At 51.8% G+C, this 27,154-nt stretch overlaps 1 protein-coding gene across 1 annotated transcript in view; it reads right to left on the bottom strand.

Moving 5' to 3' along the window:
* CACNA1S (calcium voltage-gated channel subunit alpha1 S) overlaps nt 1-27,154 on the bottom strand; it is a 72,795-nt gene that overhangs the window by 17,409 nt on the left and 28,232 nt on the right. The window contains exons 10-28 of the mRNA XM_055367958.2: nt 26,064-26,224; nt 20,791-21,016; nt 19,833-20,040; nt 18,411-18,531; nt 17,424-17,538; nt 16,467-16,560; nt 15,676-15,745; nt 13,190-13,322; nt 12,390-12,519; nt 12,055-12,114; nt 9,816-9,922; nt 9,158-9,245; nt 8,767-8,874; nt 5,493-5,545; nt 5,003-5,149; nt 4,326-4,527; nt 3,717-3,875; nt 2,248-2,358; nt 1,467-1,550 (exon numbers count right to left, since the gene is read on the bottom strand). Coding sequence (XP_055223933.1) covers nt 1,467-1,550; nt 2,248-2,358; nt 3,717-3,875; nt 4,326-4,527; nt 5,003-5,149; nt 5,493-5,545; nt 8,767-8,874; nt 9,158-9,245; nt 9,816-9,922; nt 12,055-12,114; nt 12,390-12,519; nt 13,190-13,322; nt 15,676-15,745; nt 16,467-16,560; nt 17,424-17,538; nt 18,411-18,531; nt 19,833-20,040; nt 20,791-21,016; nt 26,064-26,224 — 2,377 coding nt within the window. The remainder of the gene's footprint in view (nt 1-1,466; nt 1,551-2,247; nt 2,359-3,716; nt 3,876-4,325; nt 4,528-5,002; nt 5,150-5,492; nt 5,546-8,766; nt 8,875-9,157; nt 9,246-9,815; nt 9,923-12,054; nt 12,115-12,389; nt 12,520-13,189; nt 13,323-15,675; nt 15,746-16,466; nt 16,561-17,423; nt 17,539-18,410; nt 18,532-19,832; nt 20,041-20,790; nt 21,017-26,063; nt 26,225-27,154) is intronic.

The following is a 27,154-nucleotide window of genomic DNA, read 5'->3' as shown; positions in this document are numbered from 1 at the left end:
CACAGCCAGCCCCGGCCCCTATCGCCTCTCACCTGGATCACTGCGGGAACCCCCTGACTGCTCTCGCTGGGTCAACCCTCTTGTCCCCTACAGTTTAGTTTGTTCGCAACACAGCAGCCACAGTGATTGTTTTAGAACTAAAGTCTGTTCACACTTAAACCCTCCAAAGGGTTCTCATCTCCCTCAGAATAAAATCCAAGATCATAACCATGGCCTTCAAGGGCCTAGATGATCTGGCCCCTGCCTTCTCTCTCTTACCTCATCTCCACCACTCTCTCCTCCAGCTACAAGGAGGAGCCTCCTGCTCTTCCTCAAACTCAGCAAGCACCATCCTGCTGCAGGGCCTTTGCACTGCTGTCCTGTTCTGCCAACACTCTGGACCCCGTTCTGGCATGGCTCATGCCCTTGCTTTCTTCAGGCCTCTGCTCCAGTGTCATATGGACACCACCCTCCCATTCTCTTCCACTCTAAGCCTCTAACTCCCTTTATGTTTCTGTATAATACTATGTACTTGTCATACCTGTCATATTAGAGATTGATTTATTTATTGCCAGTTTGTTCCACAATTTTGTTCACTGCTGTATCTCAGGCAGCAAGAACCATGCCTGGCACATGGGAGGTACTCAGTACATATTTGAGAAATAAATGAGTGAGTCTTCTAACTGGGTCTCTTAATTTTAGTCATTCTCACTTCCTGTTGCTCATCTCCGGGTTAGCTTTTTAGAAGCAGGGCTCTAAGGGCTCAGCGGGGTGGCTCACACCTGTAATCCCAGCACTTTGGGAGGCTGAGGCAGGTGGATCACTTGAGCCCAGGACTTGGAGACCAGCCTGGGCAACACGAGGAGACCCCATCTCTATATTTCAAAAACATATTTTTAAAAAAGAAGTAGGACTCTAATCTTCCCACTGCCCTGTTTAAAAACCTTTAGTGACTTCCCACTGCCTGCTCCATAAAGCTGAAGCCCACTCTCACCACTTAGCTCTCCAGCCTTGCCCTCTCTGTTCTCTTCTCTGCATGTTCTTATGCTTCCAATAAACTGGACCACTCAGCATGCCCTGAACCTTCTTTGCATTTCCTGTGCTGTGCCTCTCCTACAGTAGCCCTGCCTGAGGTGCTTGCTCTCCTCTCCAGCTCCAGTCACCACCTCCCTTTCCTTCAGGCAGATGGCACCACCTCCATGAAGCCTCCTCTGACCACCCCACCCAGAGACGACTTTCCTTTCCATTACAGCTCTTGCCTTTGAGAGTATAGTAGGTACACCCATTGTGTCCCCCTGGTATCTGAGTTACCTCTCTGCCCAGCAGGATGATAGTTCCTTGAGGGCAGAAGCCGTGACTTGTCATTCCATCTTTTTAACCCCTGGGGTTCCATGTTGTACACACAGTGGGCACCCCACAAATATCTGTGGATTGAACACATGCTCTTGGGCCCACCCTAGTGATGGCTCTGCCTGCCTGATACTCACGTCAATCTCGCTGAGGATGACATCAATGATGCTGCCAATGACAATCAGGAAGTCAAACACATTCCAGGGGTCTCCAAAGTAGCCCTGGGAAGGAAAAGGATGGGAAAGCGAGGGGGTGAGCTTTGGGAGGAAGGAGCTCTGGCTGCTGGCAGAGGACAGCGTCCCACCCGAGCTAATGCGGAGCTGCGGGTTAGGCCAAGGTGGGGTGCCCATGACTCCACCTCCCACTGGTGCTCCAGTGGGCTCCCCCAACTCCAACACTCCTCTCCCCTTTGCTCTTTAGTTCCCTTCCTCCAGAGCAGAAAGTAGTGGTTTGGGGGAGGGGAGAATTGTTGGGAACTCAGGATTTGGTGTCCTGGTCCAGACAGAGATCTCTTTCATCCTCTGAACCCCACTGAACATCCTATCTGGGGCTTGACAGTGCGGAACTGACAGGGCTGTGCTGGGGACCATGGGAATGGACTTGAGAACAAAAGAGACATGGCAATATTTTCCCCCAGCCCTGGGCCTGTTCTTCAGAAACTTCAGGGCAGGCGAGAATGTAACAGAGGCTCCAAGGAAGAGGCGCCCAGAGTCTTTCTGTCATTGTCAATTCTGGCCGCATGAAGATCCGCCTGCCCTGTGTCTGAAGGCGGAAGTGGGCAAAGGGGTGAGCAAGTTGGGAGCAGAAGTGCTGGGCAAAGGAGCCCTGATAGGATGAGGGATGGGGGTGGATGTTCCACTGGAAGGCCCCACCCACCAGCCCCAGCTTCTCTTCTGGCCCTGCGGCCCCCACACTCACCCTGGCCTTGAAGGCCATGAGCTTGAGGATCATCTCCAGGGTGAAGATGATAGTGAAGGCCACATTGAGGATGTCTGAGATGTGGTTCATCTGCTCTGACTGGTTGTAGTGCTGTGGAGGGGACACAGGAGCAGTGGGTCAGGGGCGCCGGGTTTGCTCACCCTGTAGATTGCATTCCCAGAGCCCCTGCCTCTTCCTGGGCAGCCCCCAACCCTTTCTTGGGCCCCCTGCTCACTTTGTTTTAGCTCAGAAAACTAGAAGCTGCTTTAGCAATCCCCTGAATTCCACCAAATTTTATGAACACCCTTCCCCTACCCCACCACCACTAAAGAGGTAACACAGGAGGGGAGGGGCTCCAATTCCAAGTCCTACCGAGTGCATTCATTTACATGCAGGGCTGCAAGGCCAAAGCTCGTTTACATATCTGCTTTGGGAGGACCAGGATGGCAGGTCGTCCAGGCAGGGCTCTGTGACAAGTTCTGTTTAGTCATTTGGGTACAGGACTGGGAAAGAAGACTCCTGGATTCCATAGTCCATGTTATCACTGGCTACTAGTGGGAAACTGAGAGCTCACCAAGCTTACTGTGTCTGCACACCACCCCCAGTGATGATGAGGCATGATGGTGAGGCCCCTGTCACCTACCACTATGACCCTCCTTAAATCTACTTCCTTGTAAGTTTTCCCAGGGATCTCTTACCCTTTTATTAGAAAGTGGATGAAATTCTACCTCTTCCACAAAACCTTCCAGGTAGTTTGGGAGGATCCGATGGCTGCCTCCACCCTGCCCTGCCTTGGCAGGACTGCCCAATTCTGCTGCCTGACTCAGCCCCAAACACAAGCCAGTGCTGATGATCCTCTGTGACCTGGGCCTCCTGGATCAGTGATTGTCTTTCCATATCACCATGACCTAGCAGTGTGTGTTCTTATCATTGGGTGTGTCTTGGGCTTCTAGGAGCAGGGAGCCTAGTTGCACCATCCTATTTCTACAGGGCTTAAGGAATCAGATGCTTAATCAAGGCTTGATAACGATGCTGCTAATTATGATATTGTCTATAAAGGGTGCTCAACTCCCAAGAGAGACATCTGTTTTGCAAATACTAAACCCATTTTTCTTGGGACCAGAGCCAAGATTCCAGCCAACTCAACCATCCAGATTTGCAACAGCAGAAGAAAAACAGAGAAAGCACTTTCTACTTCCCACACTTTCTCCTCCTTCTGTGGTAGCTATCTCCTGTTTGCAGAATTACCGTACTATTTTTATGCTTGAATTACCTCCTTAATAAACCATAAGTGCCTGGTGACAAGGCCTGTGCGCAGTTCACTTCTGTATTCCATGTAGCACCTCAGCACACAGTGCACAAGAAATGTCTACTGGGGGGAATCCTGGCTATCCTGCCCTACTCACCCTGCCCTACCCAAGGCCCAGGTCCCAGTCTGATCAGACATTTTTCTCCTGGAGAGCCCTTACCTGCATGCCGAGGCAGATGGTGTTGAGCATGATGAGGGCAAACATCAGGTATTCAAAGTAGGAGGAGGTGACAATGTACCACACCTGGTACTGGTATGGGTTTTTGGGAATGTAGCACCTCAGTGGGCGGGCCTTCAGGGCATACTGTACACATTGGCGCTGTGACACATACAACAGGACAGGTCAGCACCAAGAGGCCCCTCCCTCCCTCTCCACACCCACATCCATGGGATTGACGGGCAAGTCAGGAGCAGCTGTGGCCAGGGGCTGTGGCTGAGGACTGTGAACTGTTTAGGGGAAGAATCCTGTTGGGCTTTGGGTTCCCCTTGAGTTATCACAGCCCATTCCCACGGGTGCTATAGACTAGACTGTGGGTCTGAAGGGCTTCCTTTCTCTGGGCATCATGAGGTTCCACAAGAAGACCCACTCTACCAACTTGTATTGCTTCAGTTTGGAGATAGGGTAGGGTGCATGGAGGCTAGGGCTTGGCATCAAATGCAGGTTCTGGGGTCACCCTTAGGCCTCTCTTCCCTGGCTGAACCTAGGGCTTGGGCCAGCAGGAGGCCTGCTGGAGCTCTGCCCTCCACCTCTGGCAGGCAGCCCAGGCACCTGGTTCTTGTCCAGCTCACAGTTCTTGTACTCAGTCTCTCCCTGCTCCTGGAAGGTGACAATGACGAAGCCCACAAAGATGTTCATCATGAAGAAGGCAATGAGGATGATGTAGATGATGAAGAAGATGGCCATCTCCACACGGTTGTTGTAGATGGGACCCACGTCCTCCTCATTGGAGTCTATGGCCTTGTACAGCAGCCTGGGGGTGGGCAGAGAAGAGAGGACAGACTGGGTGGGGTGACAAGGCAGAGAGTCAGGCTGGGAAGGATGGGCTTTACCTCACTGGCTGTGGAGAGCCAAGAGAGCCTTCTCAACAGTCAAGTTATGTGACAGAAGTTAGGTCGGCGCCAGGAAAGACCAGACCCAATCCTGGAATGGCCCTGCCTTTCAAGAGGTTGCCCCATCTATCCCTAATCAATCAGTATTAACAATCTGCCCTGTGGGCAGAGAGGCATACACCTATGGGGGACTGCGTGCATTTTGTCAGAGCCCCCTGGTCAGGCCTACTTTGGAGTGACCAGTCAACATACCATCAAACCATCAGAGAGTTGGTGGGTTTGTTGGGCGCCTGCCACAGGTATCAGTAGCACCGTGGGGGCTGCAGAAGGGCAGGCTGGCTGCCCGGTCCTACCTGACCATGTCCATGAGGGACCTAGGCCCCAGCCATCACTCACTGAGGCCATCCCTCGAAGGTGGAGACCGTGAAGAGGGACATCATGGCTGAGAGCACATTGTCGAAGTGGAAGTCGCTGTGTACCCACTCGCGGTGATGCAGCTCTATCTGCGTGGGGTCCCCGTCCTTGTACACGTAGTAGTAGCCCCTGTGGCAGGGAGGCCTAGTCACTCCACAGGGCACGGCTGGGCTGCCTTGCCCCACCCACATCCTCTGGGCCCTGGGTGGGGAGTGTGCAGGAGAAATGAAGTTCCAGATCTGGGACCCAAGGGGACACCGCTGGGCGAGTCCGAGGAAAGGGGCCTCTGTGAGTGTCCCTCCTAAGCCTAAAGGCTGAGCTTCCCCAGTTTCCAGCTTGAAGGGCCGTCATCCACCAACACAGAGTCCCCTGCCCTGTGATCGTCCTGCCATGCTCCCTGCCCCGTGACTGTAACCCTCTCACAGTGCTCCCTGCCCCGTGACTGTCCCACTGTGCTCCCTGCCCCATGTACCTGCACTCCTCCTCTGTCATCTTGGACAAGTCGGTGCACCTGAAGAACTTCCCCTGCAGCCAGGAGGAGGGAGGGAGGGAGGGAGGCATGTTGTCATGGAAACAGGATAGAAAAGTGGGCTCTGGGAGTGAACAGTGGAAGGGGGGAGGGAAGGCAGGCATCTGAAAAAAGGAGCCCGAGCCCATCTCTTCCTCTCAGAGGCGTGAACTCGCCCTTGGGGCAGGGCCCCAGAGCAGCCTCCTTTCTTCACCATCGTTCATTCCCACGGCTCCCCCAGGGCTTCCCCACCCAGCCTAGATGCTGCCAAGACCAAGAAGGCAGTACCTCAGAGGGGCATTTACTGAGTGCCCCCTGATGGGCTGAGGGGATGGACATGAGTGCAGCTTGGCCCCTGCCCCTCCCTCAGGGAGCTGAGCCTCTGAGCCCCTCACCTCCCCCACTGCTGCCGGAGGCCTTCTGTGGTCTCCCATTATGGAACAAGGAGGAGGGGCTGCCCACCTCCCACCTCCATCCTCCTGCCAGTGGGGTGGGAGCCGCAGAGTTGGAACCCAGCTGGGCTCAGATGACTCAACTTGTCTCAGAGTCAAGCGGGGTCCCATGTCCCAGCGCAAGGCCCAGGTAGGGAGGCTCTGTGCTCCTCTGCACTGACTTGGGCCAGAGAAGTTACTCCTTTTATCTGTGTCTCAGATTGGGTCCCTGAGCAACATGTTTGAAGGAAAGTAGTGGATGGCTAGGTCTTTTTTTTTTTTTTTGCTCACTCTGTCGCTTAGGCAAGAGTGCAGTGGTGTGATCTCAGCTCACTGCAATCTCCGCCTCCCTGGTTCAAGTAAATCTCTGGCCTCAGCCTCCTGAGTACCTGGGATTACAGGTAAGTGCCATCATGTCCAGCTAATTTTTGTATTTTTAGTGAGAAGGGGTTTCACCATGTTGGTCAGGCTGGTTTTGAACTCCCAACCTCAAGTGATCCGCCCGCCTTGGCTTCCCAAATTGCTGGGATTACAGGTGTGAGCCACCGCGTCCAGCAGCATGGCTAGGTCTTAAGGAGGCTAAATCAGGCTTGAGATCCACGGATTCTGGTGCAGTTCCTTCCAAGACCCAGATAGGGAAACTGCCTCGACCAAGGACACAGCACTAGTTGAAGACACAGCTGGCCCTTGCCTCCCACTGCCCCTGCCACACAGGTCTGTGCTGTTCCTATCACTTGCGCTTTTTATGGTTGCTGGAGCAGAAGGTGAAGGTGAGGCGGGTGGTACTGGGGGTAAGCAGAGAGTGGATAGAGCTGCCACTGGGCAGGGTCTGGGCACTTAACGCCAAATGCCCAATTTACTATGGAAAGCAAAGCTTGACTCTGCTATAATGTGGAATGCACGTGGTGTTTCCACAGAGTCAAATGCGACATCAAATGCCAACTGGAACTGTTATGCTTCTAGAACCTCCTGGAAGGCAGGAGCTGGGGGTCTTTTAATGAGAGGCAAAAGCATGGCGAGAGTTGGGTGTTGACAAGCAATTGCTCTTGCTTGTCTGGAAGGGACGTGGAAGCCAAAGGGAGGGCAGCGGCTCATTCATTCCTTCAGGGAGCGTGTCTGGTGGGCCTCCTCTGCACCAGGCCCTGGGCAGGGGGCCAGGCAAAGGGATGAGGCAGACACAGACACTGCCCTCAGGGGATTCTGGGGACCCAAGCTTGGCAGAGGAGGGGGCTGGGGAGCAGGAGGTGGACAGCCCTCAGTTGGGCTAGGGGGAGAAGGCTGCATGCAGCTGGCAGAGTGGCCAGACACAATAAACACTCCCATCCGTCCCATCCCTCCAGGACAGGGACCAACAAGACCTATTCCCCGCGAAGGTTCTCTAGGGGCTCCACGCTGCTGCTTCTCTCAGAGCTTGTTCCCTGCCCTCAGGGAGGATTTGGCTTGTAAGGCCCTCAGCTCTAGCAGAGGCCCTGGCTCAAGTATGGAAAACATGCTCCATACATGTTTGTTGAATGAATGAATGATTGTAAGATGATGCCATTTCATGTCTAAGACTGACTGAGGTTATGTAATTATGACTTTGAAAGATCGTGCTTTGGTGATAGGAGGAGCAGCTGGGTCATGCAGGAAGTATCAAGGGTGTTGATGTATACTTAGGAATCAATTTCTCTGTCCTGCAAATGATCTGAGAGCCAGAGACATCTGGAAATCAGGGTTCTGTGGGAGGGACATCTTTATAGGGCTAATTCCTAGAGAGGAACTGAATAGCTGTGTTCTCCTAGGAAAATGAGAAAAGTATAATGTTGGCTCCGGATGTGAGATGATGAACTCCCAGCCTTAGAGGCTCCTGGTAGATGTGGATGATGCCAGACATACCAGCCAGGAAGATGGGCTGCCGCAGCCCAGCTGCACTGACGGAGGCGGAGTGTGGGGCTGGGATGGGGCGTATGCTTGGCACAGGCCTGGCAGGATGGGAGGAAGCGGGCAAGGGTGGGAAGGGAGAAGAATGGCTGTAGGGCCCTGGGAGGAGGGGCCTCCCTCCCCAAGGAAAAGCCATGTGGGGTAGGGAGAGAGCAGATACAATGGCAACAGTGGTCAGCAGTCAACCAAGAGGCCCGGGATGGATGTCACTGAGGAAACTGGATCTGGACTTGCCATACATTAGCCTTAAAACTCTGTGCATTCAGTTGAAGCAAATTCACTTTGAGTTTCAATAATGTGTTGTGTTGCTTGTGTATTTAATTTTTAAAAGAGCTTAAGAAAGTTGCTGTCAGGTTTTCATTTTAGCTTATTAGATCTCTTAAAGCTATTAACCATCATTGAAAGATAGCTGTCTCTTAAAAGTTTGATTTAGGAGAGTTGTATTTATAGATTGAAGTTTCATAGTCATATTTAAAAGATGGACATCAAACTAACCATTTTCTTGTTTTGTTTGATAGAATTCTAAGTGCATGACAATAGCTTTAAGAGATGGGGCTTGAATTGTATTTTAATTTCAACTCAATAGACACATGACCCTCTGCTACCATTTCAGTAGTGTTAGAAGCCCATTGACTGTTTCTGAGATTATCATTGGGCTGCTTTTGTGGAACTCAAGGTGCTATTTAAATGTAATGATGTCTTACTGGCTTTCTGCAAACTTATGTGTTTGGTGTGGTGAAGACCTATTTTTCAAAACAAAATATTCTCATATGGAAATCTGTGCATTCAAAGACATCTGTTTTCACAATGTGGGGCTCCTTGTGCTTGAGAGTGGGCACCAGGGCTGGGAGCGGGAGGGGGAGCTGCTCGCGCAGGCTGGGGCTCACCTTGAAGAGCTGGACGCCGATGCAGGCAAACATGAACTGTAGGAGGGTAGTGACCAGCACGATGTTCCCGATGGTGCTGATGGCCACGAACATGCACTGCACCACGTGCTGGGGACAGAGGGGCCAATGGGGGCTGGGGGTGCACCCACAGTAACCCTGCTAGCCCAGTTGAGGAAACCCCAGGAGTGCAAGACTTGCTGCCTCCTGATGAGTTGGAGGTGGGGAGAGGCTGGTGGGGAAGCACAGCTACCCCAGCCTCATCCTTACCCCTATCTGGCCAGGGAGATGGGACAGGGGTCCCAGCCATGGCTGGGCTGAGGTTTCTGGAGTGAGGAGGCCCCTGTAACCCCTCCCATTCCTCTCTGGGGCTCCTGCCTGGGCCCTCTCTCACCTTCAACCCCTTGGCTCTGTTGATGGCTCTGAGTGGTCGGAGCACCCTCAGCACCCTCAGGATCTTCACCACGGAGATGGCACTGGACCTGGGGGGCGGCAATGGTGAGGAGGATGAGGGCAGCCTGCTCCAGCCAGCCCAGTCTGCGGTGGAGCCTCCAGCCATATCCTGCCCTCCACACCAGCTGCCTTTCTGCCTGAAAACACTCCCACCTTCCCCTTCCCTTTCCTCCAGCTGTGAGAGTGTGCCCTACTCCAGGGCACAGCCACCCCTGCTATCTGGACCATGCTCTCATGGGTGTGTCATGAAGCAGAAGACAGCCTTCCCCTGTGGGTGGCTAGAGGCTCCGTCCCTCCCATCAGACGGTGAGCACCCCAAAGGCAGGCGCTGTGCTCCCCACAGGGTCGGGGAGGGAGGGACCACTTCCTCCTCTCTGCATCTCCTGCCAGTCTCTAGAACACAGCGCTGCCCACTTCGCTGGTGGCAACCCACATTCCAGCTGGTGACAACCCACAGGACCCCCTGCCTCCATCAGAGGCCCCGAGAGACCCTCCTCTTGTGGCAGGGGCCCACCAACATGGGTGGGACTCCCACTACAAAGCCCTGGCACAGAGCAGAGGGTGGTCTGTGCCCAGGGCTGGCCCTTGCCGCTGCTCACTCAAGTCCCATGGAGATGAGGGACACGGCCACCACCAGCAGGTCCAGCATGTTGAAGTAATTGCGGCAGAAGGAACCCTTGTGCAGGAAGGCTCCGTAGGTCGTCATCTGGGGAGAAAGAGGCAGCAGCCTGGATGGAGGAGCTTGGAGAACAGGCCTGTCTCCCACAGACAAGGGCTTCTTGCCTCTGCTCAGGAGAGCACTTACTGAGGCAATAGCCTTCCAGAAATCTCTATATTTCACTCAACTCCTTGCAGTGGCCTAAATGCATTTCCTATCTCTGCTCACAGTTGTTGAAACATGAGGACTTCTCACGGGCAGCTGGGCCAGAAGTCTCTTTCTTTACATGCCATAGGGAACCCTGGGTCTCCTTTCCCATGGGGCCACAGAGTTGGGGAGCCCTGGCCCCACTGTCTCCTGTGGGACATAAAATTTCTCCTTCCTGGAAAGCTTCTTGGGCAATCCCCTCTGCCTTGTGGCTTGCTAAGTCAGGCTGAACAAGCCCTCCAGGACTCTAGGTGTCCTGGGCCCTCTCTCCTCCCTCTCCACCTCCTTCCCATCACCTGCCTTCTTGCTCCCCTCTCAGCTTCTTTGATATATTCTCTAATGATCTCCCATGCCTTTGCACAAATGCATTTTGTCCTTAAAATCGAACAGGGTTGAAACCTTTCCCAGCATTCAGGGACCTATATGATTTTGTCTTAATTTGCCTTCCCAGACTCAGCACCCAGGCCTCCTGTATGTGCAATATATCCCAGCCCAAAGGGGACACTTTATCCTCTCTGGCAATGTCCCCAGATCTCCTTATAATGCACTTGCTACTGTCTGTCCTAGGCTGCCCTAGCTATCTCTATCCAGTGAAGACCTGTCCAACTTCAAGTTCTGGCTCTCATGCCCCAAACTCCACAAACTTCTTGACCTCGAGGAAGCCATCATCTCCCTCTACTCAATTCCTTCAATAGTTGAGGCCCCGAAATAAGGTACTGTCCTGATTTCACACCACAGCCTGCTCTGAGCCTGTTCCTGGGGCTCGGCTAGCCTCTCCTCTCTTAGTTCGTGAATGTGCACGCTGGGGCTACTGGGTTTCAGTTACAGATGGGTCCTCCCTCTGCCCCCAGAGCCCACCACCCCCAGGATGGCTGGAACCCTGTGCATCTGTGTTGGGAATGGGTGAGCAGTGACGTGCTGTGGATAAGGTGTGGAAAAGGCGTGATAGGGCAGAGCTGCCAGGAACCCAGCTCAGGGCAGCAGTCACTTCTCTGGGGACTCTTGGAGGAAAAGGCCTTTCCAGTCGCTGTTAACAGAGGTCTAGGGACGACAAATCACACAGCTCCCCGGCTCTGCTCTTTTTTTTTTTTTTTTTTGAGATGGAGTCTCTCTCTTGTCACCCAGGCTGGAGTGCAGTGGCATGATCTCAGCTCACTGCAACCTCTCTCTCCCAGGTTCAAGCAATTCTCCTGCCTCAGCCTCCCGAGTAGTTGGGATTACAGGTGCCTGCTACCATGCCTGGCTAATTTTTGTACTTTTAGTAGAGACGGGGTTTCACCATGTTGGCCAGGCTGGTCTGAAACTCTTGACCTCAGGTGATCCGCCCGCCTCGGCCTCCCAAAGTGCTGGGATTACAGGCGTGAGCCACTGTGCCCGGCCACCAGGTCTGCTCTTAAGCTAACTGTATGGAAGAAAAATGCCGGAGTTCGCTGGGTGAGGTGGCTCCTGCCTGTAATCCCAGCACTTTGGGAGGCTGAGGTGGGTGGATCACAAGGTCAGGATATCAAGACCATCCCAGCCAACATGGTGAAACCCCGTCTCTGTTAAAAATACAAAAAATTAGCTGGGTGTGGTGGCAGGTGCCTGTAATCCCAGCTACTTGAGAGGCTGAGGCAGGAGAATCGCTTGAACCTGGGAGGCGGAGGTTGCAGTGAGCTGAGATAGTGCCACTGCACTCCAGCCTGGTGACAGAGTGAGACGACGTCTAAAAAGAAAAAATAAAAAGAAAAATGCCTGAGGCTTCAAGACATGGGTTGTACTCTGTGGATGGGGGAGCCACAGGCTGGCTGGGCTTTACTTTCCAGCCCACCACCCAGACACCTGTGGGCCTGCGGTGTGCTGGGTCCAATGAGTCTTTCCTGCCAGTCTCCACCTCTTTTCTGCTTCTCTCCAGCCCCTGAGTTCAGTGTGTTAAAGCTGGAGCCACATCAGGGAAACTCCCTCCCCAGGGCTGCCCCACAGCCTTCACTCACCTTGAGGACAATCTCCACAGTGAAGACAGAGGTGAACCCGATGTCAAAGTGTTTAAGGATCTGGGGACAGGGCAGGGGAGGGAGCAGCCAGTGAGAGGAGGAGGGGGCAACAGTATCAGCAGCAGCAGCAGCATAAAGCAGGCAGTCAGAGCCAGTCTGTGCCCCAGCCTGTGCCATTCAGAAAGAGTGGAGTGGGCAGTCCTATCCCTGAGGAACTGAACTCTAAGAAACTCTGACGCTTGTAGCCACATAGAGGATACAGCTGAACCCTGGGCACCAGACTGAGGCTGGAGGGGGCATGGGTGCTGAGTGGCAGAGAGGGTGAGGCCCGTTACCTGATTTCTCATGGAATCAGCCCGGATGGGGTCTTCCGCAGCCAGTGCAGCGCTGCTGAGCAGGATGAAGAGCAGGATGAAGTTGGTGAACCAGGTGGCATTGACGATGCGGTGACACAGGACACGGATCCTGGTGGGGCGAGGTAGGGAGGGCAGGGGAGCTGTGAGCTGCTGGAGGCTCAGGCCTCATCAGCCTCCGTCCTGCAGAGGAACATGGAATACACCTCCTGCTCCTCCCTGGCCAGCGGAGAAGTGCAGCCCTGCACCTGCAGGGTCCTCTGGCTGGACACACAGGGGGCCCTGACCTCTCACTCTGTTTCTAAAGCCTTAGTTCCTCCTCCCAGCCAAGCCCCTCCCACCACCTGCCCCTTCCTGCAATTACGGCACCACCCTGAGGTTTCCCATCAAATGAAAATGGGACAGGCTGGTCTCTATCCATGAGGCAGACAGGTGAAACTCCACAGAGACTATGGCCTGTGTATAGTTTAAAGGTGCAAAATTATGAAGCCGATAAAAACTATAGCTTCCCTTGCTCTCTCCCCCTTGACCTGTCTAAAGCTCTTCTCTCAGAAAGGAATCAATAAACAGGTCCCTCTTAGGTGTAAATAACTGATAAGGTTTAAAGCATTACTTTTCCCAGATATACTAGCATTTTAAACAGGGCACAAGATCTTAAGCTAAAACACTGAGTTTCTCATAGTATAACTGTAGGCATGGAGAGTCAGACAGGGTTTTTTCTAGGGCAGGGAAGCAGATGAGAGCCGCATCAATCACCCCCACAGCAGCCAAGGGGCACCCACTTATTGGTGGGGCTGAAGATGAAGAAGGAGCTGGCTTCTGGAATGGGCACGGCCTTCTCTTTCAGCTGCAGCTCAGCCAGGGGACGTGGTCGGGGGCTCAGCGGGATCTCAGGCTCATCTTCCTCGTCATCCCCTGTGGGGAGAGAGGGAGGAATTAGGGGTGTCTTCTCATGCTTTGCTATGCCCGTGGCTTCTGTGCTCAGAGCCCTCCTAGGAGCCCCTGCAGCCAGTAAGCAAGGTGGTACCAGGCTGACTTGGGACCCTAGGGCTTTGGCAGAGTCCAGCCCGGGCATCTCCTTCTCTTCACAGTGAGCAGATTTGAGCTGTCAAGGGTAGGTAAGGGAAGCCCACAACCTTCCAGAAGTGGGGCAAGGAGCAAGCCCAAGTAACTCTGTGGCTGCATGTTGTGTCTCAAGGCTCGATCCACACAGCCTCAAATATCCATAGGCTGGGGGATGGAGTGGGAAACCCTGCTTCAGAAGAGGAGACCTGGGTCCTAGTCCCAGGTCTGTGTCTAACTTGCTGTGCAGTGCTGGGAAGGTCTGTGCCCTTCCTTAGCATCAGCTTTCCAATTTGTGAAACCGACAAGGGGCAGGAGGGTTGTTGAAATAAAAGGACTCTGTGATCCTCTCCTGGGCTAGGATTTTAAAAATAGTAACTTCACAGAGAAGCTTCTTCCAGCATGGAAAAAAGCAATCAGAATTTCTTGAGCTTCACCCAGTCCCCAGGATGCGGGCAGGGGATACGGGATGAAGAGACAGACATTCCAAGCACATTCACTGGGTCTCATGACCTCAAGAGGAAGCTGAGTACCCGAAATCCTCAGTTCCCAGGGTGGGAGAATCCCGTGATCAGACGGTGGGGGCACTATTCAAAGCTGGGGTTTCTCTTGGTTCCCTCCCCTGACAGCTACCTCCTCCCTAACCCTCCTGGCCCCTGGCAGAGGCCTTGAGGGAAGCCAAGAGCTACTGGATTCTACTGTCTCCATCATGGCCACCTGTAGGGGTTCTCAAATCCACCAAGTCACATTCCAATTTTTCTGTTCCCCTGAGAAGCTAGAACTCTTATTCCTTGGAATGAGTGTCCTAACGTGACACTTTCTGTCTTGCCCAGCCTGCCACAGACCCCAGAGACACATTTCACGCTTAATCGCAGAGACCATTAATTCTTCGAGTTAGCGTATTTGCATCCTTCCCCCGCCTTCTTACTTCCTCCGCCTATGCCCAGTTTGTTAATTTCGTTGCACATATCTTTTGCTGTAAGCCATTTCAAACTATTTTTAGAAAGAAGCAGGATATAAACACATTCAGTCCCCTTGGTAAGACTCTCTTCCTGCTGTCCAGCCCACACCCCCTCTACCCCTCCTCTCCTCACTTCTTTCCAGCCCCTTGCTTGTCCCTGACCTCAGATTTCCTGTCAGCCACCATCTCACCTGCACAGAAGTCACTGCCATCTAAGAGGTGATAACTGTTAGATGAAACAACTCAAAATGAGTTATTCTAAAACACAAATATTCATTGCTGGTAGATATTTGAAGAAATTTCATTATTCTTATTTGTACCAGCTCCATTCTCCCCATACTTCACTTTGCAAAATTCTTTAATGCATTCATTCATTCAATTTATTGAGTGCCTCCTCTGAGCCAAACACTGTGCTGTGTGGAACACAAAAGTCCCCCTGGAGCTTAGAGTCACTGGGGCAAACAGATGCTAATCAGCTGATTCCATAAGTAGACATACAAGTAGCTAATCAGCTGATGGGACAAGTAGATCTAAAATTGCCCCACTGACCCGGTGCTCCGAAGGACCCAGGACTCAGAGAGTTCTTGGGCCCCAGGGCTCTGCCAGGTGGCCTGGTAAGATTAATTCAGCCTGGTTCTGCTTGTCCTCTTCTTGGTCCAGATAAATGGGATTTCTGCAGCAGTCACTGGCTATTTGCATTTATGAGATGTTTGTGGTTTATCCACGGTTGTTTCTTATCCATGCTCCCCCCTACCCCACCATTGTTTCCTCCTCTTGGACTTTCCCACATTGCCTGCCGTGGTTCTATTCATCCCTGTATCCTTCCGGCCCCCAGCCCTACCGGACACTGGATAGTGAGTAATCTCCCTCATCACGACATAGATGGGCATGTCCTCATTTATGATCCATTCTGTATGACTGGCCTGGAAGACTTGTATACCCACGTGTCCCTGTGCTTCTTGAAAACTGAGTCCTTGGCAGTGAGGCACATAGCTGGCACTCAATAAATACTTGCTGAGTTACATGAAAGTAAAATGTATGGGTTTTTCTGTTGTATGCGTTGTTGAGAGAGACAAGCTGGCAGATGGCTTATTTGCACAGAAGGGATGTCTCCGGTGTTCTGATCTCCACATGGAGGGGTCCAGGTAGGGACACACAAGAGACTGCCCATGGGGAGAATTCAGGACCGGCACACCCCTACTTCACCCCAGCACCCTGCTCCAGCCCAGTCTCCAGCATCCTCACCTGGGAAGTCGGCTGAGGGGTAGGGATCCTTCACCTCATTGACATTAGATTCAAACTCATCGATTTTCAGCTGTAGGAAGGAACACAATGACTATAACAATGAAAAAGAAGTTGCGGTTTCCCCTCAATGAGCATATACTGGAGAGCCTGTTAGCGTTCAGCTCACTTAATCATCCCTACAGCCTAAGGAACAGGGAATATTATGATCATCCCCATTTTACAAATGAGAGGCCAGGCCCAGCAAGGCCAGACAACTTGCACAAGCTCCCATGGGGCAAGGCCTGAGCCCGCCTTGGCCTGTCTGACTCTATCTTCACGCACCCACTGCTTGGTTCTCCAGAAGGGAGTTGAGCTTCCCCAGGCCAGGACCTCGAGCCCCTCTAGGCCCAGTTTCCTGGCTTTTTGAACTCCACTTCCTCAGTTTTCAGGAATGGTGAGCAGAGCCAGATGGGAATGAGCAGGGCAGGGCTAGCAATGGTGGAAGCCGGTCTGGGCCTCTCAGTGGAACAGCGGGTGTCAGGGAGAGGAAATACCTCCTTGGTCTGGAGTGGGAAGCTGCTACGCTGGAGAAGTCTGGTTCCCAGATTGGAAGGTCTGTGCCTCTCAGTGCAGGAGTCCCTGGAGATGGATTTGCTGGCTCTCCCTCCAGTCATACGCAGGGAGATGCCCTCACCTGGCTGATAACTCTCCTACCTCCCCACCCTACCCCACCTGTACCCTGTGGTATGAAGGGAACCATGGATTGGAAGAGCCCCCAGCCTGCCTCTAACATCCCCACCTGAGGTGCTCACCTTGGCAGTGGTGGGGATGCCCTCACCCTTGGGTTTCTGCTCCAGCTTCTTGGCCATCGTGGACTTCTCCTCCTCTGACTTGTCTGGGAGACCCCTGAGTTAGAAAACCCAAAGTGGAAGCCAAACCAGAAAGTTCTCAGGGATCTGCTGAACCTGACAACACCTTCAGGAGGATCCCACACCAAGGGCTCCAGTGGATCTGTAGGAGGAGTGGCATCAGCCCCCAAATGGGAAGCGCAGTGGGCTCAGGCAAGTCCCTTCTCTGTGGTGAGAGGGCCCGACACACAGCATGGGCCCATGGCTACTGGCGGCTCACTGGTCAGCCATGTTTAATGTTGGTTGATAATGAATGGGTGGAGTGTGGCTTTGTACTGGGTTTATACAAGATTCACAGAGTGGAAGCATGGTTTGCCCAAGATGGCTCCAACTCTTTAGAAATGTCTGAACTCCATTGCTGGTCCCTCTTTTTCCATCTTGCCTCCACAGGAATGGGTGTCCCATTCCTGTAGGCATGGGCATTGGAAGAAGCAGAACTCTGCCTAGAACCTAGGTACTTGAAGGATAATCCTCCAACCAGCAGCATGGGCACCACCAGGGAGCCTGTTCGATGTAGTACTCCCACTCCGTCCAGAAGCATAGCGACTCAGTGACAGGGTTGGGAGGGAAATTCCCAGGATCCCTCCGCAGGGGAGCCCTGCCCAACTGGCCAGGCTCTGAGGCTCTGGCATTCTACATCCTGAGGCCTGTCTGTCCAGAAGGCCAACTTGTCTCTGTTCTTGCCCCCAGGGAAGGACCTCAGCCACTCCCATGTGCAGGTTACAGAAGTTTGCCCACTGAGGAGGGTGTCACCATGTCAGGGACACTGATCATTGGGTTACAGGGAGGCCCTGTCCAGAGCTGGAAGGCCATGGCCACGACTGAGCACTCCAGGTCCCTTCCTGCTAAGGAAGCACTCACTTTGACATCTTCCTGCGTTTTTTCTCCTCAGCCTTGGCCTTCTGGGCAGAAGTCAGGCTCTCCGCCTCGGCCAGGTTGTCCACAGCAATGGCCAGGAAGACATTGAGCAGGATGTCTGAGCGGGTTTAGCTAAGGAGCCTTTGGTTGTAGGTGGAAGGGAGCCTGCAGGGCAGGAGTTCTGTCTGCCTGCATGTGGGCAGGACCTAACCCCACTCCCAGAGCTACCCATGGGAAGGTGTGGATCCAGGGACATAGTGGAAGGCCCTCAGGGAAGCCTGCCTGCTGAGAGTACCCAGGAAGGAGCCTGAATCCTGTGGCCTTGAATCCCATCCGTTTCCTGTCCAGACTGGTCCCAGCTCCCACACTGAGCTGCGTGGAGAGCCAGTGAGGCAAAACAAGTGAGACCCATGCGAGGCACACATGAGTTGGGGAACAACGGTGCCCTTCCTCCCCACTCCCCACAGTATCACATTCCATGGTGCAGGCACCAGGACGGCTCAGGCACTGCCAGTCACTCTCTGGCCCCATCCACCTTACCCTCATATCTGCTCCTCTCATCTCTCAGCCTGCTCTGGCTCCGTCCTTCTGGTCCCAGCGTTCAGACTGATCATCCCGGCCACAGGGTCCTGGTGGCTCCCTGTCTGCCTCTGAACCTTTGGAGAAGGCTGTCCCACCATCTTCATGCTCTTCAGCAAAGCTCTGTCCTTCCTCCCCACTGCTCTAGGCTCACTGACCTCACTGGGCTTTTAATTCCTCCCAGCTGTAGCCAAACACCCCTGTGAGTCTCTAATCTTTTTGGCAGAAAGAATTATCCTACAGCTATACCTGCATTTGCTATGTCCTACCCACTACCGCATGGGCCTGGGAGCTCCCCTCCAGCCAGAGGGCCTGGCTACCTAGAAACAGGACACCCTTCACCCACATTTTAAGCCCTTTCCCCCACCATCTCCCTAAGCTCTTTTCTGCACCCTGCTCCCGAGGGGATACAGTTGCCACAGACGAAAAGGATGATGAAGTAAATGCACACAAGCATGCCAGGGTAGGACGGCCCGCCGTAGGCCATGATCCCATTGTACATCATTGAGGTCCAGTCTTCACCTGTCAGGACCTGTGTGGGGGGAGGAACGAGGGCTCGGGAACACAGAGGGGCCTGAGAGTCTTCTGTTGGGACTGCATTGACCGAAGGTCTCCAACTCTGTGGTTCTCTCAGACCTTCCCTCTTTTCATTCCACAGTCTGGGTGGCCAGCCCCTGCTCTCCCCAAAACCCCTATTCCAGCTGGGGAATAGTGGCTCACACCTGTTACTTATCACTTTGGGAGGCCGAGATGGGTGGATCATTTGAGGTCAGGAATTCCAGACCAGCTTGGCCAACACGGTGAGACCCCATCACTACTAAAAATGCAAAAATTAGCCAGGCATGGTGGCGGGCACCTGTAATCCCAGCTATTTGGGAGGCTGAGGTAGGAGAATTGCTTGAACCCAGGAGGTGGAGGTTGCAGTGAGCTGAGATTGTGCCACTGCACTCCAGTCTGGGTGACAGAGCGAGACTCCATCTCAAAAAACAAAACAAAACCCCTATTCCAATGATCTAGAAGCTTATTGCTGCTCTCTATGGACAAGAAATTGGACTGTGGGCTCACCATTTCCCTGTTCTGTTCCTAATCCTCGGGCTTCACTGTGCTTCACCCACCCAGGCCTCCTGTTATTCTGGCCTTAGAAGTCATGTGAAATGTCGAGTCTCTGGAAAGGCCAGAGGCCTGACCGGCCAGTGGGGCTAATGGAAGAAAGAGAGGATCGACGGACGATCACACACTGCCTTTCTCACTGGTACAAAAGGGAGGTGTCACTCATGAAATACGGGCCACTCCAGAGAGGAATGTTTCCACGTCTACGCTAAGAAAACTCCTCCAGGAGGCCAGGGACCCTGAAAGCTTCTCACTGGGCCACAGCCATGCTCCCTTGGATGGCTGATAGTGAATCTGCTATGCCATGCCTGCAGAGTGAGAAATGGTTTGCGTTTCTCTGGGGCTTTCTCAGCCTTGGGGAGGAAAAGCTCCCCTTATCTGACTTTGCCCTGAGACCTGAGTGGCACATGAAAGCACGCATCCGGACTCCCAGGCCATCCCTAACCCAGTCATATTATCCTGCAGTAGGCCAGCACTGTGCTGGGCACCAGAAACAAAGACTAATCAGACAAAGTGGGTGCAACTGCAGTGAAGGAGACCCATAAGCAAGTGTTACAATGGAGAGAAGCACAGGTGATAGGGGAGCCCAGAGAAGGACATTGCACTCAACCAGCAGATCAGACAAGGCTTCCTGGAGAAGATGATGCCCACCTTGATCTTGAAGGACAAGAAGCAGGATTCAGCAACCGTGCAGAAGGAGGGACACGCAGAGGGAGAGCCTACCTGGAAGACGCTGATGAGGGCTTGGGGAAAGTTGTCGAAGTTGCTGCGCCGTACTTCTGTGTCTTCAAAGTCATACCTCCCCCCAAAGAGCTGCATGCCCAGGAGGGCAAAGATGACGATGAAGAGGAAGAGCAGCAGCAGCAGGGAGGCGATGGAGCGGATGGAGTTGAGCAGGGATGCCACCAGGTTGCTCAGCGACGTCCAATATCTGAAGGAGGAGGAGGCACAAGGTGGGAGGAGACAGACCCTCTCACTGGGGCCCACGAGGTGTGGACAGGCTTGGGGGAAAGACTCAGGACTGATGTGACACAGCGGGAGGGGGCTGCTTCAGGGCTGGAAGGCCCTGGATTCATGGCTGCATGCCCACTCTCTCCTTCCTGCAGAGCACTTGTCTGTTTGTAATTTCACGCTGGTTAATATGACTATTGATTAACTTTAGGTCCCATCACTGGACGAGAAACCGTGTGAGAATAAGGACAGCTTTTCTCCTGTGCACCCTCAATGGCCTGTGCTTAGCACGGCACCCAGCTCATGCAAGTGACGGATAAATAGTGCAAGCAGATGAACCCCTCTCCTCTTCCCTCACCACCTCACAAAGGCCCTGATTGTCTGTGTTCCTCCTTCTTTCTTATTTCCACCCCTTTCCCTACAGCTCTTCCTGTCCTCCTTCCCTCTTCCCATCTTTCCTTTTCTTTTCTTCCTTTCTCTTTTCCACCACCCCCACTCCCTGCCCTGCCGTAGACTATGGTAAGAAAAAAACAGAGAAATGAGTTCAAAGTGGGGAAGTGATTCTTTTTTCACAGAAGGAGGTTATTTCAAGGAGGGAGGGAAGTCTGGGCAACGGGCTGGTGGTGAACCTGCACAGATCCCAGACCCCAGGAAATGAGATGGGTGTAGACCAGACCAGCCCGTGGTGCCGGCCGGGGACCCGGGAGTGCCAGCCGACCCCGGCACTCACTTGGTGATCTTGAAGATCCTCAGGAGGCGGATGCAGCGGAGCACGGAGATGCCCAGGGGCGTCATGGCGCCCGACTCCACCAGCAGGATCTCCAGGATACCGCTGCACACCACGAAGCAGTCGAAGCGGTTGAAGATAGACATGAAGTACTGGCGCAGGCCCAGCCCGTACATCTTCATCAGCATCTCGACGGTGAAGAGGGACAGCAGCACCCGGTTGGCAATGTCTGCAGGGTTGGCGGCACAGCCCCGGTATCACTCTCCTTCCCTTCTCCTGACTCTCAGCCTTGGCCGTGGCTGGCCCTCAACCCAGGACGCCCCTTCCCTTGTTTCCAAGGCACCATGGATGTTTTTTGGGGGTGCAGGGGGCAGGGCCTCACTCTGCCCAGACTGGAGTGAAGTGGCACAATCATGGCACACTGCAGCCTCGACTTCCCAGGATCAAGTGATCCTCCCCACTACTGGCATGCACCACCACATCCAGCTAGTTTTTTGTATTTTTAATAGAGACAGGGTTTCGTCATGTTGCCCAGGCTGGTCTTGAACTCCTGGGCTCAAGCAATCCACTGGCCTCAGCCTCCCAAAATGCTGGGATTACAGGCGTGAGCCACTATGCCCAGCAAATTTTTAAATTAACTTCAAAAAAAAAATCCGGTAAATTTTGCCCGTTGATTTCTTGCAAGCTAACTCACATCATATTTAACAGGAAGAGGATTTTATTACTCTTAATTCTACTGAAGTTCATTAAGTCTGCTACTCTCTCATTCCTATACACCTCCCTCCTGGTAGAGAAGGGTCCTGCCACCTACCTGAAGCCAATCCATCCTCCCACGCTTTGCCCCCTCCCCCTTTTCGGGAAGCTCCCTGTCCGTGATTCTTTTTCTTTCCTATATATTTAACTTCTTTCTTTCAAATGGACCCTCCCTTTGCCATTCTTAAAGCCAAAGTCTAGGCCGAGCGCAGTGACTCACACCTGTAATCCCAGCACTTTGGGAGGTCGAGGCAGGTGGATCACAAGGTCAAGAGATCGAGACCAGCCTGACCAACATGGTAAAACCCCATCTCTACTAAAAATACAAAAAGTAGCTGTGTGTGGTGGCATGCGCCTGTAGTCCCAGCTACTCAGGAGGCTGAGGCAAGAGAATCGCTTGAACCTGGGAGGCGGAGGTTGCAGTGAGCCGAGATCAAGCCACTGCACTCTGGCCTGGTGACAGAGTGAGACTCCATCTCAAAAAAAAAAAAAAACAAAAAACCCAAGACTCTCCCATTTTCCCTCTATCTTCTGTCCTAGCTCTCTCCTCCCTGTCACCGTCAAACTCCCAAAAGTTGTCTATATTGCTCTCTTCACTTCTTCACCCCCTGCCCTGCCACATTTGCTCTTCACCTCATCCCTACCTGGATGCACCCTCACTACTTCACCAACACAACTCTCTCCAGGGGCATCGATCTGCCACATCCAATGCTAATCTAACCCTCCTGCTCCTGACCTCCCAGCAGCACTGGGCACTGTTGACCATCCTCTTGCTTTTTCAAGCATTCTGTCCTTGGTTTCTGTGGTGCCACATCCTTCTGGGTTTCCTCTACTTCTCTGTATTTTCCTAAGCCTCCTCTGCAGATGCATTCTTTACATCAGCAAGTATAGGGTCTTCCAGTTCTCCCCACCCCCACCCCGCCACTTTCTTTCTGTGTCCTGACTGAAAATCGCAGAGCGCTTTGACCACTCTGTGACCCGCAGCTACAGGTTTTCCTCAGCAGGCTTGACCTCAAACTGGGGCCTTGAACATTCCTAGGCACTAATAAAGGTAATAGGTGTTGCCCCAAACATTGAAAGGAACTGGCCACAGCCCTGAGCCAGATTCCTTAAACCCTTATCTAAAGTCCATGCCCTGACCCCATTGCTGTGGATAAGTCTGGGTAGAACACCCCTTTTCTCTTACTGTCCATCATGAGAATGACTGCAACATTCTGTATAGTAAGTTTCCCCAACAAAAGCTTTGGACTGATCACCCTGGCATTTAGTGCTTCTTTCTTTGGAATCGCAACCAACCCTATCTCAAGACTGTTTGGGGTAGTCCTTTGTGAGAATTCCCCTACCACAGCTTTTGGGGCAATTCCAGCTGAAGGTTCAGCAGGATGAAACAGCGAGTCATTGAATGCTTGATTTGAGTGATACCCTTGAGTATACACTCTCCCCTGGAGATCTGGTGTTATCTAAGACCACAGCTTCAGACCATCCCCTCCAATGCATCCCAGATTTAGTTCTTCAGCTGAGACTGCTCTGCTGAGTTCCAGACCTATTTTTCCATCTGCTTCCTTGACATATCCATTGGGATGTCTCAAAGGCACAGCAAACTCACCATGCCCAAGACAAAGCTCAGGGATACTGCTCATCCTCCCTCACTACCCCAAATACTTGGTCATTAACCATTTTCTCAGTAGGTGGCACTACTATCCATTTATCTGCATAGGCCACAAACCTCAAAATCACCCCTGACTCCTCTTGGTGGGCACTGTTCACATCATCTCCATATTTGGTCATTGACAGTGTTTTGACAACGATTGGCACATTCAAGGTGCTTTCGAGAAGATTGGTTGAGACGAATGAATGAATGAATTCATCTGACCTGTAGCTAGTGATCTGAAACTAGCTTTGTTTCCTATTTCATTCCCATAGAAAAAGATAATCTTGTTTTCTATTTATTTTCCTTCTTTTACCTCTTTCATCATTTTAAACAGTCCCCTTGTACTGTTCTATCATCTCAGGTTTTTGGGGCTGCCAGCTTCCATTGATTGTACCTGATGACTCTTTCTCAGGGTGGCTCTGTTCCTTATTTGGTTTGCAGGTTTTTTTTGTTGTTGTTTGTTTGTTTGTTTTTTTAATTGTGATCTCACCTTCAGGAAACACTTTTCCCTTCAGAAATTCTATATGCCTTAGATTAAGAAGCATCCTTAAAGAATGGTTTATGTTTGCTTCTGTTGAGTACCCCAGGGATTTTACTTGCTTGCAACTTGATTTTTATGTTACTATCTTAGTTTAGAATCCTTGGACCATGAGAGGTAGTGTATATTGGACCCCATACCTATATAAGGCACTGATAGGATTTTGATTTTTCACTTGAGACGTTTTTCCTTTCTCCTAGGGCCTCTAGCAGGAATAAACTTCCAAGCTCATTTCCTGGCCCAGTGAGATTTTGGCTTCCCTTCCATGGGGGCAGCCTTTCCAGGGCCCTGGCTCTATGTAGGTATGACAGTGCCAGTTCCCACCTCATGCAGGCCCAGGGCCCTGTCTCCAGCCCTGCACAGGCCTTAGGAACCCAGCTGCTACCCATTAGGGTTTAGGCCTAGGTCTAAAATGTCCTTGGAAGTCAGCTCACAAACTCGCTGCTCTGGCTTTGGGTCACTTCTTTGTTTCTGCCACTAAAAGACTTCCTTTTCATTCCAGGAAACATCATTCTTATGCCTTATGCAGCAGTGTTACTTGTTTGTAGTGGGGAGGGCACTGAGTTTGTCCACCGTGTTGTTGGAACTGGTCAGTCTTTTCTCGTATCCTACTCGTCTCACGGTCCAGAGCTTCACACCCAGGTGAACATCTACCATGTGGACGAGGCCGACTCACTGACCTTCCACCAAGACTGATCTTTCCAAGACTCAAGTCTGATCACATTATATTCCTGCTTTTAACTTCTCACTGGCTTTCCATTGCCTAAAGTGTAAAGTCCAACACTTTATTCACATATAAGGCCTGATATCATTTGGATAGACAGCCCTGCCCAAATCTCATGTGGAAATGTAATTCCCAATGCTGGAGCTGGGGCCTGGTGGGGGGTGTTTGGATTGTGGGGACAGATTCCTCATGAATGGCTTGGGCCATTTCTTTGGTGTTAAGTCAGCTCACTCTGAGTTCACGACAAAACCTGTCATTTGAAAGTGTGTGGCACCTCCCCTCCCACTCTTTCTCTCTCTTGCTCCTGCTTTCGCCATGTGACATGCCTGCCCTCCCTTTGCCTTCCATCATGATTGTAGGCTTTCCAAGGCCTCCTCAGAAGCTGAGCAGATGCCAGCCCATGTTTTCTGTAAAGCCTGCAGAACTGTGAGCCAACCAAACCTCTTTTCTTTATAAATTACCCAGTCTCAGGTGTATTTTTTTTTTTTTTTTTTTTTTGAGACAGAGTCTCGCTCTGTCACCAGGCTGGAGTGCAGTGGTGCAATCTCAGCTCACTGCAATCTCCGCCTTCCAGGTTCAAGTGATTCTCCTGCCTCAGCCTCCTGAGTAGCTGGGACTACGGGTGCATGCCACCACGCCCAGCTAATTTTTGTATTTTTAGTAGAGATGGGGTTTCACCATGTTGGCCAGGATGGTCTCGATTTCTTGACCTTGTGATCCACCCACCTCAGCCTCCCAAAGTGCTGGGATTACAGGCGTGAGCCACCACGCCCGGCCTCAGGTATTTTTTTATAGCAACACAAGAATGGCCTAACACAAGGCCCCCATGAGCAAACATATGTGTTGCCACTCTCTTAGTCACATGCAAAGTTCTTACGGCTTCCTGAATTTACTAAACTGTTTTACATCTTCATATCTTTGCACACACTGTTCCTTCTGCAGGATCCCCTCCTCCCTTTGACTGCCTAGGGCTTGTTTACCTATGCTTTAAGATCCACAGACTTTCAGCATCTCTTCTGTGATTCTCCTCTTGCTGCTACCTTGTATTTACCTCTATCATTGCCCTCCTTCTATTGACTTGGAATTATTTATTAAGGTCAGTCTTCCCCTCTGGCTAAGTAAGCTCCTTGAAGCCAGGAGTGGTGTATTAGTGTTCTCTGTATCCTGAGTTCTTTTCCTGTGCCTTACATATAGGATGCACTCAATAAATAGTTGGTGAAAGATTGTTGTTTTTGTAGAATTTGAACTTGGGTGCTTAGAGTTCCAAATTACTAGCAATTTTATGTCCAGTGATCTGTGATTGGAATAATCTGCCCGGACACCTGGGCAAGCACCTGTCCCAGCCTATTGCTTTTACCGACCTTGGTAAGTAACAAAGCCATGAAGAGGAAAATTGGGTATGTTGCTTTGCCACTTGAGGTCTCCATTTTACCCCCATGAAAGGAGCTGATTAGGTCATATAATCCAGCACTCATGGTCCGTAATTTTTAGAAAATGATGTCAATATCTAATTGACCTCTTCTGCACAACCTGTGGTGCCATTGGCTAATTTTGACATCAAGCCACAGCCACATGTGCCCTCCTCCCGGCTTCACTCCGTTCCACCTCACCTTGCAAACGGGTCAGCCAGAGAGGCTGATTGTGGTGCTCTGAGGCGATAGACAGGGTGTTGAGGGCAACGATGAGAATCACCAGCCAATAGAAGACCTTGGACTTCACGATGTCATGGCACTTCCAGCGAAAGATGCGGTTCCACTGCCTCCAATGTCGGCTGAGGGAGGGGACAGAGGATGGCCTACAGTGCTGTGCTGTTCTAAGCCCCACCTGTCCAAGCTACCTTCAGACAAACTCCAGCCATGTGTAGCCTGACCACCCCACTTCCTCCAGCCACATGAGAGAAGCCCAGGGCATGAGCTGGGGAGCCAGACTGAGTAAAATCCTCCATCTTTCACAGAAGAGCGATAATGACACAAACCTCCGAGGCAATGGAATGAGAGGATGCACGCAAAATGCTTAGCACAAGTGCCTGGCAAGGAGCAGACGCTCTGTGTGGTTTAATTTTAATTAAAGCAACTCTGAGATGCCACGTTTTGCCCCTTATCAAAGGCCACTCTTCAACAAATTAATAATATCTGGGGAGAGTGAGGGGAAATGAGCTTTGACAGTACAATCTTTTTGGGATGAATTGGCAGCACTTACCAAAATTTAAAGTCTATATGCTCTGTTTATTAATGTTTTATTATTTATTTATTTAGACAGGTCTTGCTAGGTTGCCCAGACTGGACTTGAACTCTTGTGCTCAAGTGACCCTCCCACCTCAGACTTCCGAGGAGCTGGGAGTAGCTATACCCTTTGACCCAGCAAGTCTATTTCTAGAGTTCCTTTGGCAGAAGTGGTCATACTCATCCACAACTGTTCCCTGCAGCACTGTCTGTATTGCCAAAGAGGGGAAAAATTAACTACATTATGGTATATTCATCCGGTGGAATATTTTACATCCAGAGATACAAGAAAGAAAGTGAATCTGCTCTGAAAATTGCTCTCAATAGATAATTTTAAGTAAAAAAAGGTAAGTCACTAGATAATCCTTTATTGGATTATCCTTTAGTGTGTATTATATTCATTTATTTGACAAATATTTGGCAACACCTCATATGTGCTAGGCACTCTTCTAGTCCCTGTGGTGACAGTAGTTAACATA

Source organism: Gorilla gorilla, chromosome 1 (assembly GCF_029281585.2).
Source record: "Gorilla gorilla gorilla isolate KB3781 chromosome 1, NHGRI_mGorGor1-v2.1_pri, whole genome shotgun sequence".
Classification (NCBI taxonomy): Eukaryota; Metazoa; Chordata; class Mammalia; order Primates; family Hominidae; genus Gorilla; species Gorilla gorilla.
The sequence above is the reverse complement of the archived record's forward strand: the minus strand, read 5'-3'. Positions and strand labels throughout refer to the sequence as shown.